The sequence below is a fragment of the Homarus americanus genome, unplaced genomic scaffold (genome assembly GCF_018991925.1).
Source record: "Homarus americanus isolate GMGI-L3 unplaced genomic scaffold, GMGI_Hamer_2.0 scaffold46833, whole genome shotgun sequence".
Taxonomy (NCBI): Eukaryota; Metazoa; Arthropoda; class Malacostraca; order Decapoda; family Nephropidae; genus Homarus; species Homarus americanus.
Genome location: NW_024756349.1, coordinates 896,306 through 913,152, shown reverse-complemented (window position 1 = coordinate 913,152; position 16,847 = coordinate 896,306). Strand labels below are relative to the sequence as shown.

Below are 16,847 nucleotides of genomic sequence, written 5' to 3'. Positions count from 1 at the left end.
GGCAGGATCAGGTCATTTGTTCTTCCTACTAATCAGAACAGACCATATGTTCCCCCCACTAATCAGAACAGACTGATATCAAGTCATTTGTTCTTCCTACTAATCAGAATAGACTGAAATCAGGTCATTTGTTCTTCCTACTAATCAGAACAGACCATATGTTCCCCCCACTAATCAGAACAGACTGAGATCAGGTCATTTGTTCTTCCTACTAATCAGAATAGACTGAGATCAGGTCATTTGTTCTTCCTGCTACTCAGAACAGACTGAGATCAGGTCATTTGTTCTTCCTGCTACTCAGAACAGACTGAGATCAGATCATTTGTTCTTCCTACTACTCAGAACAGACTGAGATCAGGTTATTTGTTATTTCTACTAATCAGAACAGACTGAGATCAGGTCATTTGTTACCCCACTAATCAGAACAGACCATTTGTTCTTCCTACTACTCAGAACAGAACAAATACGCTTCCCATACTCAGAGGAGATCTCTGATCAGCCTGCTTTTAGTCACTTCCATCCCAAAACACTCAAGAGTTAAGATCAGGCTGTCAATCGTAGATCAAGCTCCAAAATCAGCTTACGAAGTCAAGCTCTCATATCAAGCTCCCAGATCAAGCTTCCATTTCAGCTTCCCAGATCAAGATCTCAGGTCAATCTCTTAGACCAAGCTCTCAGATCAGCTTCCCACATCAAGCTTTCATTTCATGCTCCCACATCAGCTTCCCATATCAAGCTTCTATATCAAGCTTCCAGACAAGTTCTCATGTCAAGCTCCCAGGTCCAGAGCCAAACTGAAGCTCCCAATTTCCCTGATCAGACTGGCAGGTCACTCCTCCAACTTACACTTTCCAATTCACATTTCTAGATAAAGCTTTTAGATCAAGCTTCCAGTTCACTCTATCGGATCAAAATCCCACTTTAACCCTTTGACGACGATGATTTAACCCTTCAGGACTCAAAGGGTTAAGCTTCTAAGTTAAATAGACACTAATTTGTATATTAATATCAAGGACCTTTTCTCAGTTTAATTTTTATTTACAACAGTAATTTCCTATGATATTTGGGCAGCTACTTAATGCCAAGAAAATTAATTCGCCTCTAAATACAGTACAGTATAGTTTCCTAGTAAAGCTTAGGTTAGGTTAGGTTAGGTTAGGTTAGGTGAGGTGAGGTTAGGTCAGGTCAGGTCAGGTCAGGTCAGGTCAGGTAAGGATTTGTTAGGTTAGGTTAGGTGAGGTGAGGTTAGGTCAGGTCAGGTGAGGTCAGGTCAGGTAAGGATTTGTTAGGTTAGGTTAGGTTAAGGTCTCACGTCTTAAAGGTTAGGTGGGAAGAATCATCATTGTCTTGGGGAACACTATTAACCATTATTCTTAAGTATAGCCAGCGCCGGTAGTCTGATACAGTAAGACCCCTATTTAACGGACTATACCCTTTAGATTGATGTCCGGTAAATAGAGAGATTACTATATTGATGATAATAAGTGTTAAAAAAATATCACTGGGAAGGCAAATTGCATTGAATATTCACTTACGCTATTGATTGTCTAGGGTAAGCTATTTCTCTCTCAAAAAAACAACAATAATAATATAAATAAACACAAAATGGGTGATTTGGGAAACCGTAAATAAGGAAGTGTAAAAATTTTAAAGTCAGATATAAATGAACTTAAAAAATTTTCAAGACACAACTAGTAAAATAAATATGATGATGGTATTTGGAATATAGCCAGAAAGAGGTTGGGTGTAGTACAAGGCTGTGTTTGTACGTCTGTTTTATATATGTATTGATAAACCTAAGTGAAATACAATAATGCTCACAGATGTGAAACAAATAAAATCCCAGTAAAACACTATTCTGATGGACGGGGAATGGTGGGGGTGAGGGTGTAGGGGTGAGGGGGTGTGAGGGGGTGTAAGGGTGAGGTGTATAAGGTGAGGGGGGTGTAGGGGGTGGGGTGCTGGGGGCTGAGGGGGTGTGGGGGTGAGGGGTGTATGGGGGTGAGGGGGTGTGGGGTGAGAGGTGAGGGGTGTATAGGGGTGAGGAGTGTAGAGGTGAATGGTGTATGGGGATGGGGGTTGACAGGATGGAGGGGTGGGGAGGGATGGGGGGTGTGGGAGTGAGATGAGGGGGTGAGGGGTGGAGGTGGGGTGGGGGGTGTGTAAGATGAGGTGCTGGGGGTGCTCAGGGGTGAGATGGTGTATGGGGTTGCAGGGGTGTAGGGGTTGGGGAGGTGACAGGGGTTGCAGAGAGGGTGGGGGGTAAAGGGGGTGTAGGGGGTGAGGGTGACAGGGTGGAGAAGAAGGGTGTATGGGGTAAGGGGGTGTAGGGGGTGAGGGGGTGAGGGGGTGGGGGTTGAAAAGATGTGTGCTGAAGATATGTATTGAAGAACGCCTACGTATGTACCACCGTAGCACCAAGGGGGGAGGACAGTCGACAGCCGAGATGGTTAAGAAAGACAGGAAAAACGACAGCATTTAGCTCAAGAAGGCATCTAACTTCAACAACAACAACAGACAACAAGAGCAGTTGGCAATATAAAAAGTTTACTCCTAACTTTCCATAACAGCTAGAGTGTGGTGGTGGTGGTGACTCAGGAGCCGTGGTCGAGGTAGTCTTTATATTCTGAAGGGCTGTAGGTGGTCCTGTCGTCGTCGTCGTCGTAGTAGGCACTGTTCGAGTACTTCCCCTGATACAGGAGGCCGCCGCCCTCATACCGGTTCTTGAGGATGGACCTGAGGGGCTCTGACTGTCGCTGTGACTCCCCAGGTCCCATCTCCACCATGGCATCCGCTGTCCGGCCAGACATGGCGTCCATCATGGACTCAGCGGCACCGAGACCCCGACTTGACATTACGTCCCTCACAGTTTCTGTCGAGCCAAACGCTCGACTTTGCATAGCGTCTAACATGGACTCCGGGGTCCCTAACGACCGACTGTGCATGGCGTCAATCATGGGATCAGAAGGCCCTCGCGACCTTCCTTTCAGCACATCCCTGACCACCTCAGAGTGTCCAAGTGAGGCCCCTGAGATCATCCCCAGGCTGGACTTCCTGTGTCCCAGGACTCCAGATTGGGAAACGTCCAGCAGCGGTTCCGTGGCGGCTCTAGCGCGGCGACGAGGGCGACCAAACTCCATGTCGAGGTATGGCGACGGTGGCGACGACGGGCTGGGGGAACCCGGGAATAAGCCCACACCTCCTGTGACGTCACGAGCTAGGCTGCCAGTGATGTCACGACTTAAGTTGCTCGTGACGTCATGGGACAGACTGCCAGCTCGGCTCAAGGCACCAGCGACGTCACGGGTGAGGCTACCAGTACGGCTAAGCCTGCCGTTGACGTCACGACTCAAGCTGCCAGTACGAGACAACCTACCAGTCAGGTCACGGGCCAGATTACTACGACTGAATCCGCTCGTGACATCACGTGTAAGGCTGCCGGTGACGTCACGGGACAGGCTGCCAGCCAGATCACCCAAGAGTGTCCCAGAACCATCCATTTTGTCCGCGTATGCTGTCAGTCTGACGTGGGGAGATAAAAAACATTTATTACATACATTAGTCATTACTCACTGTACTGTGTTAAGTCAATTCTGATTTAACCCCTTGAGTACGATGACCCATGATGGCTTGATGACTTAATGGGGTTAGGTCGTCGTACTAAAGGGGTTATAAAGCTATAAATATATAGTGACCCATTTATGCAGATTTTCAAATAATAAATGAAGATGTAAACGTAATATTGAACCAACAGATATATTATGGTTACACTTTTAACAAAGAACAATGAGTATAAGCAACGTAATTAAAAAAAAAATATATAATCCTACAAAATACGTAAAATAAACAGTGTTGCTGTTATGTACAAAAGTGAAAATACATAAAACCCATTAATTAATTGTTCTAACTAACAGTCATAGATAAATCATAGCAGGGAATTAATTATTTAGCCCAATCATAGAGTTCTCGTTTAATCCTGGTCGAGGCAAAATGGACCCATTCAACCGGTTAATATATTGTTCATGTTATTCTAGGAACGAAATTATGACTTATAAAAGAACACTATTTATACTGAAACTTCTATTTAACGGACAAATGGAGAGGAAAATCCGTTATATCGAGGGTGCGTTAGATCTAAAATATCCGTCTAACGAAGTATATCTGTCAACCAAAACATATGAAAAAGTTCAATGCCTTATTTTGTGATGTAGTCCTGGTTAAGTAGACTTAGAGAGTAATGAAAACTTATTATACCACTGTGGCCATTATAGGAAAACTAAGTACAAATAATTACAGACAAATTACCCAAATTTTAAAATATTTTTATACGATATAGAAAAATTAATTCTTAAGATATAAAATAAATCATTCACTGAAATATCAAAATCAGTTTACAATAGCAGAGAAAAATCTCTTGGAAATGAGAAAAGTTAACTACCAGAATAATAACCAAGAAGAATTAACAAAAAAGGTTAACTTACTCCCCCTCCCAATGGGTAAATAAAGAAAGGTTTTTCCCACCTGGAGGCGGAACCGCCCCTGTGGACGGGGTCGCATGATTCCTTCATCCTGTAGAAACGCTTCTGTAAATTCCGATACTCCTTCAGATAGTTCTCGAGCTGGGCGGCGTGGTACTGGTACCGATATGAGTTCGACAGGTCTCCCGTACCCTCTAGAGAACGGTACACGCCTCTGGGAAAGAGAGGAAGCGTGAGAGGGTGGTGCAGTGGTGGTACAATGATGTGATATACTGTGGTGTAGGTGCAATGATGGTGGTACAGTGTGGTGTAGGTGCAATGATGGTGGTACAGTGTGGTGTAGGTGCAATGATGGTGGTACAGTGTGGTGTAGGTGTAATGATGGTGGTACAGTGTGGTGTAGGTGCAATGATGATGGTACAGTGTGGTGTAGGGTGTTGTTTCAATTAATAACGAATTGTAGGTGTAATGATGGTGCAGTGTGGTGTGGTATGTAATGATGGTGGTACAGTGTGGTGTGTGTGGTACAGTGTGGTGTAGGTGCAATGATGGTGGTACAGTGTGGTGTAGGTGCAATGATGATGGTACAGTGTGGTGTAGGTGCAATGATGGTGGTACAGTGTGGTGTAGGTGCAATGATGATGGTACAGTGTGGTGTAGGTGCAATGATGGTGGTACAGTGTGGTGTAGGTGCAATGATGGTGGTACAGTGTGGTGTAGGTGTAATGATGATGGTACAGTGTGGTGTAGGTGCAATGATGGTGGTACAGTGTGGTGTAGGTGTAATGATGGTGGTATAGTGTGGTGTAGGTGTATGTTCATGAATAATACTGCGTGTGTGTGCGTGTGTGTGTGTGTGTGTGTGTGTAGGCCAAGGTTCGTCTCTCACAGGGACGTATCAAGTGCAGGTATGTGGTGAACTTTGAGTATGATGACATCTTTTATTTGGACTCTTGATTCCGTTTTCTGTTTTGTTTTTCATCGCCTCTGACCTTTTGTGATAGTTCCTGTGTCTCTCCTTCCTTCCTTCCTACCTTCCTTCCTTCCTTCCTTCCTTCCTTCCTTCCTTCCTTCCTTCCTTCCTTCCTTCTCTCCTTCCTGTCTTTCTTTCTTCGTTCCTTTCTTTCTTTCTTTCTTTCAAACCCCTTCCTTCGTCTCTTTCCTTCTCTCCCTCCTTATCACCCTCCCTTCCGTCCTTCTCTCCCTCCCTATCACCCTCTTGCTCTCTGTCTCATTTCTTCTTTCACTCAATCATTCTCTCCCTTCCTCGCCTACTCTCTCCCTCTGTCTCCCTCCCTCACCTGTTAGCAGCCATAAGCCTCCTCAGTCTCCTGGCATCGTGAGCGTAGGCGAGGCGGTCGTCAGCGTCTAGCATGGGCGTGGATGGGAGGGAGGGATAGCGGGTTCTGGCTCGCCTCCCCCTGGGGTAGCAGAAGGCGTGGGAGGCTGCCTCGCTCATCGCCAGGTTGAGGGCGCTGTAGCACCTGTAGGTAGGCATCTAACAGCTCAGAGCAGGTGCAAAGGAAGATAGCTGAGTACAGGTAACAGGTGATTACAGGTTGAAGTTACAGGTAGATACAGATGGAGATTACAGGTGGGTAACGATAAAGGACATAGGTCGTGGGCCATGAAGTGTAGATGGAGGTTACAGGTGGAGGTTACAGGTGGGTACAGGCAGAGGGTGGAGGTTACAGGTGGGTACAGGCAGAGGGTGGAGGTTACTGGGTACAAGTGGAGGTTACAGGTGGAGGTTACAGATAGATACAGATAGTGAGTACAAAATGGGAGCTATAATACGTGAGTACATTTGAAAGCTATACAATAGGTGAGTACATATGGGAGCTATATAGGTGAGTACATATGGGAGCTATATAGGTGAGTACATATGGAAGCTATATAGGTGAGTACATATGGGAGCTATACAGGTGAGTACATATGGGAGCTATATAGGTGTGTATATATGGGAGCTACAGTGGTGGTGCATATGAGGTTGAGACAGTGAGGTGATATTACAGTGGCTTTAAATATTCTACAGGTGATATATATAGTATATTCAAATTACAAGCAATTACAGGTGTGCAGGCTAGAGAGCTAAGCGAGAATAGTCAATAATGTAGCCTACGGTAGATGGCCTCCCTCCACAGCTGTACCCTAGACACCCCCGCTGTGCCCTAGATACCCCCGCTGTGCCCTAGATACCCCCGCTGTACCCTAGATACCCCCGCTGTGCCCTAGATACCCCCGCTGTACCCTAGATACCCCCCGCTGACCCTACTGCCCTAGACCCTGCTGTGCCCTAGATATGCCCTAGATACCCTGCTGTGCCCCTAGATACCCCTGCTGTGCCCTAGATACACCCCCGCTGTACCCTTGATTTAGATACCCCCGCTGCTTGATCCCCCCTGTGCTGTGATTGTGCCCTAGATACCCCGCTGTACCCCCCTGCTAGATACTGCTGTACCCTTGATACCCCGCTGTACCCTACCCCTGTTGTACCCCTGCTGATACCCCCGCTGTACCCTGAATTTGCTGTACCCTAGATACCCCGCTGTACCCTTTGATACCCCTGCTGTCCTAGGCCCCCCTGCTGTACCCTTGATACCCCTGCTGTACCCACCTACCGGTACCCTAGATACCCCGCCTAACTGTTGTACCCTAGCCCCTGCTGTACCCTTTGTGTACCCCCCTGCCCCCCTGGTGTGCCCTAGATACCCCTGCTGTACCCTAGCTGTTGTACCCTAGATAATACCCCCCCCTAGGCTGGCCTGTAGATATGCTGTTTGATACCCCTGCTGTACCCCTTGATACCCCGGTGTCTAGATACCCCATTCTGCCCACCTAATCACCCAATTCTATTTGTTTGGTTATATAAGACAGCCTGGCGACCAATAAGAACACTTGCTGAATTATTTTGTCTTTGTTGATGTTTGGAGTGACCTCTGGTGACCGACAAACAGCGTATCGGTAGATCGTAACAAGTACCTATGGAGCGAGGGTTAAAACTATCATCATCAACAAACGCGCTCATTATAGTATTAATATTTTCTCTTTTAATTAGTTCACCGAGGCTTTACTAATACACTCAGAAAACTTCATAATGTTCACCTAATTTGTTGTGGATGTTGGAAGTTTTGTATAATGTACCTTTGTTGAATGGTGAGGACCTGCTATGACTGGGGAAGGTATATTACACACACACACACACCCACACACACACACACATACACTCACACACACACATACACTCACACACACACACCCACACACACACACACATACACTCACACACACACATACACTCACACACACACACATACACTCACACACACACATACACACACACACACCCACATCATATGCAAAAATATTTTAGAGTTTCTGTCTGATTTTTTTTGCTTATCAACTGGAGATTGTGATGTACCTCGTTAAAGTGACTTGTTATCTACTGCAACTTTCTGAAAACACAATTAACTCTTTTATTTTTTATTCGTGTATTGTTTTAGAAGTTGTGCTGGAAGCTGATCAGTATCACAAGCTCTGTCATTTTGTTTTTCATTTTCCTCGTAGTTTCCTGAACTGCTGTTTCCTAAAGTGTTCGATTTAACTTTATTTCCTTTTCGTTTCCACCTCATTATTATTTCTTCTACTTCTTGTGTGTCAGAGTCGGATTATTATTTTTTATTGATTATGTTGTCTTTTTCTTCTTGTTTGATACGTTATTTATCTGTACACTCTCATTCAACTGTATCCCTTTCTAATTTATGTTTTAAATCATCCTTAGCTTATCAATATTGCTTTTTATTTTCTTTATAAACTTCATTATAAAGTTTATTTCCGGTGAAATTTTTATTTGTCAATTTATTTAAATTTTATTTTACAATTTAATTCTGGCCTGGTTGTAAATTAGTGAAGAGGTCTAGTGGCTATAACACTTACCTTCAGTACTAAGAGTCAGTGTTTCTAGTCAGCTATATATGAGTGCCTAGGGGAAGTGAAGGTTGTCAGGGACAGTGCCGGCGTCACTGTCTCTGGCGGGCAGTCCTGGCTATGGGACCCACGTTCACTTTCACACTTTTGTCATATACGTTTCTCCCATCTGTTTAATATCAATATATTCTAATTCATTCCTCGACCATCATATAACTAATTCTTTACGTCCTTCCTTTAACGATACTCAAAATCTGTTTTGGGTCTCAGTTTTTTATTAATTCTCTGCCTCTGTCCTTGGCTTCAATTAATCCCCAAATTTAACTATATTCCTCTTGTTTTCTTTATATTTTAAGATTTATCCTAATAAATCTCTTTCCCGGGACACAGTCTGTCCCCGAGAAGGTCTTAGTTTGGGTTCCCGAGAGCTTCAAGTTATCTCGAAATAGAATATAATCTGTTTGATTCCTCTCACTAACACGCTCATTACTCGGGGATGACATCTGTATATAAATATGCCTCGGGTGATGTTGAAACCGTGACTTACCAATAATCATCTTGTTTTCATTACATAAACTTAACTACTCTCTCTTCTCTTTCATTTCTATTTTCTATTGACTAACTCCTGCGGTTCTACTTCTGGTGCTTCTTCCCTTTTCAGTTTTAGTATTAAAATCGCCAATAGCAATTAGATATCCAATGCAAGTCACAGCTTCTTATATCCTTCCTCACACCTTCACAAATATTTTATAAGATCTCTGTTATCATTTGTTAAGTATAAACCTGATTTTTTTGACAAGTATATTGGTTTAGGATTAAATTTATCTATTAGAACTCTGTCTGACATTGCCTAGTATCCCTTAACTCAACATCAGATCTTCTGCTTTACTCTCATACCTGCACCTACTTTCTCCTCCACCTCTTGTTTATATAAAGTAACAAACTTTTAAAGTAATGGTATCAAACCTTATCGTCTTACTTTACTTAATCCTGACCCACTACAACCTTTTTGTCAAAATGCAGTTTACGTTGTCCCTAATGACCTAACATAGATGACAAGAACAAGCCTAGGTGACCTCATCTCACCTGCCGTTGAGAGCACACGGGTCATACGGAAGACGGTCATGCCTTCTGTCATCACATATAATAGGACGGTGTCTGAAATGAGAAACAAATTGTGAATCAGAATATAACACTAACCAGAGAATATATTCATGGAGTGAATCAATAGAAAGCTTAGCACATTAAAATCTAGCTTAAAGGTCTACTGATGAACTGAGTCAGAACAAATTTTAGTTTAACGTAGCGACTCTAAGCAAGTTTGGAACAATTACGAGGAATATTTTTATAAAAGGAGTTGTTGGTTAAATTCCACCGTATATCAGAGACGGGACTAAGACATCACAATACGTACTAAAGCTAAGTCAGAACAGTTCACGAACTCACTTTCTAGCGATGCTGTTGAAGTCTGATGACTGGAAGCCCTGGTGGTCGAGCCTCCGGGAATAAGGCCGATTTAGGATGTCGGTGAGCTGGCCGTTGCTGACCACAGACACGGTGGAACCGGTGGGGCTACACTCACGCCGAAGGATGTCTGTCTCGAACTCCAGGTTCTTGAGGCTCTCTTTGTCTCCTAGGTCGCTCCTCCTCCTTGTAAGTTCCGTAGAAGGAAGCTCGGCGTAGGACATCGCGCTGGGAGAAGCTTGTTGCTCTCTCAGGTCATCGATTACATCTTCCCTGTATCTTTCCAGGCTGGAGTCGTCGTATCTTCCATTATCCAGGTAACTGGCACGAGGATACCCACCGTTAGCCGCCTCCCGCGACAGCCAGGGTTCCTGTGTCTGTTCCGGATGTATTGGTGGCTCCTCTGAATCACCAGATGGAATAACATGATAATCTGAAGGTTTCCTCTGCGTGGTGACCATAGGTTTTGGGGTGGTACAACTGCCTTCTATTTGCCTCCCCTCCCGATCTTCTTCTTGTCTACGAAACCTTTGTACTCGCTGCCGACGGTGTACGATGCAGCTGACGAGCAACAAGACTGCGACCAGAAAACCTAAACCACACAAGAGGCCTCCGGTCATATACGCTTTATCAATGGACACGAGTCGTACCTCCGTGATGTCATTCGATACTTTCAGAGTCATATTGGCTGCACTTCGTCCCGCCTTGTTCTCTGCTAGACACTTGTATTTACCTTGGTCATTTGTTTTGACCCCCACAATGGTCAGGTTAGATATAAACATCGCAGTGTTGGATGTGACCAGCTCTAGCACGTGGTAGCGCCAACCTTCTTTGGTTTTCTCTAGTGGCCGGTTTCCATTTAGCCAAGTGACGGAGGCTTCCACGTCTCTCTCGATACGGCAAGCCAGGGACACGTTGTCGCCGTGGTTAGCCAGGATCCTCGGAACTACGGCAGTAGCGTGCGGCGCACAGACAAATTCGTCCAGGGTCAAAGAGTGCCAGCCACTACCGCTGAGTCGCTCAGGACGAGCGCAGTTTGGTGGTACAACGCCGGAAATCTTGTGATCCAGCATCCATTGGCGCAAAGGCCGAAGACTACAATCACAGTTCCAGGGATTGTCGTTGAGGTTGAGGCCATGGAGAGCCTTCAGTGGTACAAGCAACTCCTGAAGTAAATTTACCAACATGTTGCTGGATAATTTGAGGATTTCCAAGGAAGAGAGACACCGAAAAGCCTTCGGGTCGACGCTGTGTATCCGGTTGCTGGAGAGGTCCAGGTGCACGAGGTCTGGCGTCGGGGCGAAGGCATCAGCGGGGATGCTGGTGAGAGCATTGTTAGCGAGGCTCAGTTCCCGCAGACCAGAGATGTCAATGAACGCTGCGGTGGGCACTGACCGTAGTAAATTATGACTCGCGTCAAGCTCAACTAGATTGGCCAGCATGTTGAAGGAGCCACGTTCCATGTGCTTCAGGTTGCAGTGACTGAGCCAGAGCTTCTGTAGGTTGACCAGACCTGTGTTGACGAAGGCGTCGCGAGGCAGGATCTGCAGGTTATTGTGCTTCAGGTCGAGCACCTGAGTGGACGGGTCAAGGTTGCGCGGAATATCGATGAGCTCGGCGCCAAGACAGGCCACTGTTTCTTTCCCGTCTTTCCACTTACACTCGCACTCTTTCGGACAGTCACCTTCCACGCCACACGCTACCCACGCCCACAAGCACGCCCACACCAATACCTGTATGTTTAGAGTCCTTCCAGACTGACGTAGTCCGCTATAAAATTGGAGTGTCCTCATCATATGGAGGGTGATGCTGAGTCACCATCCTAGGAGACGTCCACACTCAGGCCCGCGTGTACAGTGACCCACGCGTGTCTGCAGGATGAGTGGCCGCCTCAGCGTCACGCAACACACTTCATGCCAGCAGTAACTCTCGCCATTATGTCCTCTATGCACGTGGCATGTCATCTATAATCTGTGTTTTGTGTGTAATGTTGCATAGTGAACTGTGTGCGCATCTGTTTAACGTTACTACACCTGATGTGTGTGTGTGTGTGTTACGAAACTTCTTATCTTAATTGTATCTTTCTCTCTATTTTGTTTTGTTTTATCTCTAATATATTTTTTCTCTCCCTAGACGTCTCACCTTAACCCCCCAATTTTCATTTAGCCAACGTCTCGGTTTTCTAGTGAACGAAACACTGTCTGAGGTCACACAGGTGGCTCACTTCCCACACCTTCGTTTACACTAAGACAACCACGACTCTCACTCTCCCCCACCAGGCGAGGTGTCATGATTTCACAAGACGTTTCCAGCTTTACACATGACAAGAACATCATAGCCAGTTCCCGTAGGCTGTGTAGTACATGCTGGCATTACTGGTCGATCGTAAATCTTAACGGAAGTATTGCTCAAACGGGTGAGGAAGCTTGGCACTGTTTGATAGCTGAAAATAAAGATGATAGTTCTCTCGTTGCTGTCATCCAATATCCACGGCACTCAGTTGTAAATTTGCACTTAAATTACATTAGTTAGAGATGGATGATGATCTTGGCAATGGTACTATGGTAACTCATCCCAAGACACACTTAAATAACCTGGTAAATAATTCTCACCCAACGTTTTCTGTCACTAAAAGACTGATGAAATAATGATCGTTTGGTACAGCACAGAATGTATTTTGTCACGTTTTTGTTATTATACAGAATGATAAAGGTCAACCCAGGTGATGGATGTTCTTGTATACGTCACTGGGTCAAGGAGTGTATCTAAGGTCAGTGAGGCAGAGAACAACACACCCGCACCGCTAGGTTTCCACGATCCCAGGCTTCAATTTTTGTCTGGCCAGTTCCCGGGTCTTGATTACCTCACCGTAAAACATCTCAAACTTTTTTTTCCCTTATTGAACTGAAGTCACTGTGAGTTTCTCTTGACCAGATACGATGCTCACTTTCTGCTTCTGTAAATTTCGTTTTAAAATATTTCCTCCACAGATTCAAGTATTCTCAATCCAGACACAGATATTATACACATTATTCGCAAGAGTAATATATTATTTTTCGAGTTATTTAACACCGTTTATGTTTACAGACAGACAGACCTTCACTATCACAGAACACGATAATGTGCCACGTTTACTCATCAGTCTCAGTAACAATGGGACATCCTTTACTGTTTTCGTGATCCACAATTGCATAATATTATTGCTTTTGGAAGACAAACGTCGTAAGTGTTTCATAATGACACAGAAAAAAAACACACACACATAAATCTCTTATCAGTTTCATCTCTTGTTAATCTTTCTCTTTTGTGTATTTAAGGCCAGTTTGTTATCTCTTATCGTTATCTTTTCCTGTTACTCTGTGAGGATAACAAGAAACATGAATTATACTGAAACACGAAGAAATATTAATCGGTAAATCACAGAAACACGATTAGTATAAATCACTGAAACACGGATAACAATCATTGAAACAAATGAACAAAATATACAAAATACAGTTATCTATGTGTCAAAGTTTGCGTGAAAGGCAGACAGAGATTGGCCGATGGTTTGTAAGGGAGGCAGTGATTGGCCGATGGTTTGTAAGGGAGGCAGAGATTGGCCGATGGTTTGTAAGGGAGGCAGAGATTGGCCGAGGGAGGCAGAGATTGGTCGGTGGTTTGTAAGGGAGGCAGAGGTTGGCCTATAGTTTGTAAGGGAGGCAGAGATTGGCCGATGGTTTGTAAGGGAGGCAGAGATTGGCCGATGGTTTGTAAGGGAGGCAGAGATTGGCCGATGGTTTGTAAGGGAGGCAGAGATTGGCAGAAAATATGTAAATATATAAGAGACATTTGAATACATGGATTAACCTTTTCTATCACACCAAAACCACCGAATTCAGTACACAAGACCCAAAGTTATCTTGTTCAAGTCACCTTTAATCATAATGGTGACACGACAAAGCCCTTTCTCTCTCACTCTCTCACTCTCTCTCTCTCTCACTCTCTCGCTCTCTCACTCTCTCGCTCTCTCTAAATACAACATCACCTGGGTAATTACTTAACAGCTAGCTACCTGCAGGCCTTAGTTAACGAGATACTGGTTGTTTCCATCTCACGGTTCTATATCCTTCCCCAGCGCCACCACCGTGACCAGCCTGGGGCATCTACCATAACAAAAACTCGTAAACAAAAGCTACATCAGGTCACCTCTTCCATTACTATTCACAAGTCACGTTCAATTTAAAGCTGTGACAACTTTTCCCACGTAGGAATAGACTCTCCCTCCCCTACCCCTTACCCCTCACCCCTCCCCGAACCCCGACCCCTCACCTCCTTCCCTCTCCCACCTTCCCCCTCCCACCTTCCCCCTCCCTATACCCCCCCCACCTCCTTCCCCCTCCCCCAGACCGAACTCGAGCCGTGAACACAACAAGCGAGTAGAGTAGCCAATTTGAACACAGATCTCATTCTCCGTCATCTGGTTTCAATGCTGTGTACCTCCCGGCCCAGGAATCACTCCCTTAGATTGACTTGCCCTGAAACAATGACTGAGATAGCCTCCGTGTCCCATTTCCCGTGGGGGGGCTTTATGATAGTGTGGTATAAGGGTGATTTTATAGTTCCCCCATCATAGTAGGTATAAGAGACCTTGTGTATGAGGGATATAAGGGTCATTTTAGCGTTCCCCATCAGAGTGAGGCTAAGAGACCTTATGTATGAGGAGGATAAGGGTGATAGTAGTGTGTTCCTGAGGTCCAGAGTAGTGTAAGGGACCTTTATATTGGCTGGGGGTAAAGGTGTGTTTTAAACGTTACTGGAAAGTGTAGGTAATATAATGTAGATCTAAGATAAGGGAAGATTTAGTTTGGTCCTCCATTGCAAGACAACATGAGATGCCTATAGTTAGTTGGTAAGTGAGTGTCTTAGTATTATAGAGGGGTTGGGTTGGCTTGGGTTGGGTTAAGCTATGTTAGTTTTTGTTAGGTTAGTTTAGGTTAAGTTTGGTTTGATTAGGTCAATTCAGGTCAGGTTAGGTTAGATTACAGAATCATATGAAAGATGTTAAAATACCTCGGACTGTGATGCCTTCTGGGATGTGGTACGGAGCTTTTTCTCGGGGCAGAATAAGAATCATAATATCATGTTCCATTATTCCTAGACGAAGAGGAAAAAAAATCGTGTCATTCTGGAAGAGAGGAGATTGTGTCATTCTTTTAGGGGAATGACTATTTTATCTCCAGGAGTAGTTGTGTGACATGAACGACAAGAGAACCAGAGTCTTAGACAGCGAAAAGAACTATGTCAGAGGGGGGAAAATTTCTAAGATCGTGATTGATTTTTTTCCGTACAGTTTTTGACCAAGTTCCATATCTAGTACAAGAAAAATTTCCATATTGTGAAGGAACTTTTTTGACATTTTGAAGGAACTTTTGATGTGAAGAAACTTTTGATATTGTGAAGAAACTTTTGATATTGTGAAGGAACTTTTGATGTTGTGAAAAAACTTTTGATGTTGTGAAGGAACTTTTGATGTTATGAAGGAACTTTTGATGTTGTGAAGGAACTTTTGATGTTATGAAGGAACTTTTGATGTTATGAAGGAACTTTTGATGTTATGAAGGGACTTTCGATGCTGTGAAGAAACTTTTGATGTTGTGAAGAAACTTTTGATGTTGTGAAGGAACTTTTGATGTTGTGAAGGAACTTTTGATGTTGTGAAGAAACTTTTGATGTTGTGAAGGAACTTTTGATATGATGAAGTAGTATAATCACTTCACATGTTCCAGGAAAAAATAAAGATGCTTAATTTTGACTTCACGAGAGATTAATAACACAAGTAAAAAACACCACAATAGCAAAATGAAGTAAAACCTTGAGAAAAAAAGTCATTTCAATATCAACTCGGGAAGGATAAATGATGGAGACTTCACCAATACACTTTATCAAATTATTGTCATCAACCTTCATGATATTATTTATTTCACCTTTACACGTTGATGAAGCTTCAGTTACGTGGAGTTAATGACCAAGTATTATGACTCAGGTAAATTGCAAAGACGGAGGAAAAAAATCGAGATCTGTGGAAGTGTCAGGATAATGATGTTGACAAGATTATCCACTAATGACCTGAATCATTACTACCGGATCAAAAGGATTTATTACAGGTATAAGTCTCAGGTGACTTCGTTTGTATCGGTGAATAGGTGTAAAGGTATTTTGTCATGTCACTCTTTGGCTGGCGGCACCGGTTACACACACCCACACACAAACGGGCTCTCTCTCTCTCTCACCCACACACAAACGGACTCTCTCTCTCTCTCACACCCACACCCACACACAAACGGACTCTCTCTCTCTCTCACCCACACACAAACGGACTCTCTCTCTCTCACACCCACACACAGACACCCACATTTTAATATCGTCAGTGACATTGGTATATAGACCCTAAGGCATAACCACTGTACACGAAGAGAATGTTTCAATGACGCTAAACATTTCGAGAATTGTTTTGTGAATATTTGGAAAGTCGAAATCTCGTATTACAGATAAAACTAATACTAAAAACATTACAGTGAATAAATGTTTACGTTCGTGGTTACTGTTTGACGGTGATAATATAGTAGAAAAAAATGGTGTTATATTGTACAAGAATACTATTAGACTATGTCATTATATTGTAAGTGGTGATATAATGTGGGGATATATTATTAGTGGTGAAATAATGTAAGAATTTATTGTAAGTGGTGAAATAATGTTTGGCTATATTATAAGTGGTGATATAATGTACGAATATATTATAAGTGATGACATAATGTAAGAATATAGGTGGTAATATAATGCGAGAATATATTATAAGTTAGTGATATAATGTATTAAATTATGGCCAAGTTACTAATGTTTGACACGCTAATTGGCAGCGGGATATATCTTTCTACACGGGTTGTGTCATGAAAAATGTACCGCTCTGATGTGTACAACTTTGGTATGTTTTAT

At 43.7% G+C, this 16,847-nt stretch overlaps 1 protein-coding gene across 2 annotated transcripts; it reads right to left on the bottom strand.

Annotated features, from left to right (window-relative positions):
* Positions 1-2,330: 2,330 nt before the first annotated feature.
* Positions 2,331-16,165, bottom strand: LOC121856766. 2 transcript variants are annotated; one of them, XM_042352456.1, is made up of 6 exons: positions 14,922-16,165; positions 9,852-13,226; positions 9,492-9,563; positions 5,780-5,962; positions 4,522-4,692; positions 2,331-3,522 (listed from the first exon to the last, which is right to left on the bottom strand). In XM_042352456.1, exons 2-6 carry the CDS (start codon positions 11,663-11,665, stop codon positions 2,595-2,597), a joined length of 3,168 nt encoding a protein of 1,055 aa, XP_042208390.1. In that variant the 5' UTR covers positions 11,666-13,226; positions 14,922-16,165; the 3' UTR covers positions 2,331-2,594. The 2 variants fall into 2 exon arrangements, with proteins under 2 accessions (XP_042208390.1, XP_042208391.1); XM_042352457.1 differs by lacking the exon at positions 4,522-4,692.
* Positions 16,166-16,847: the final 682 nt, after the last annotated feature.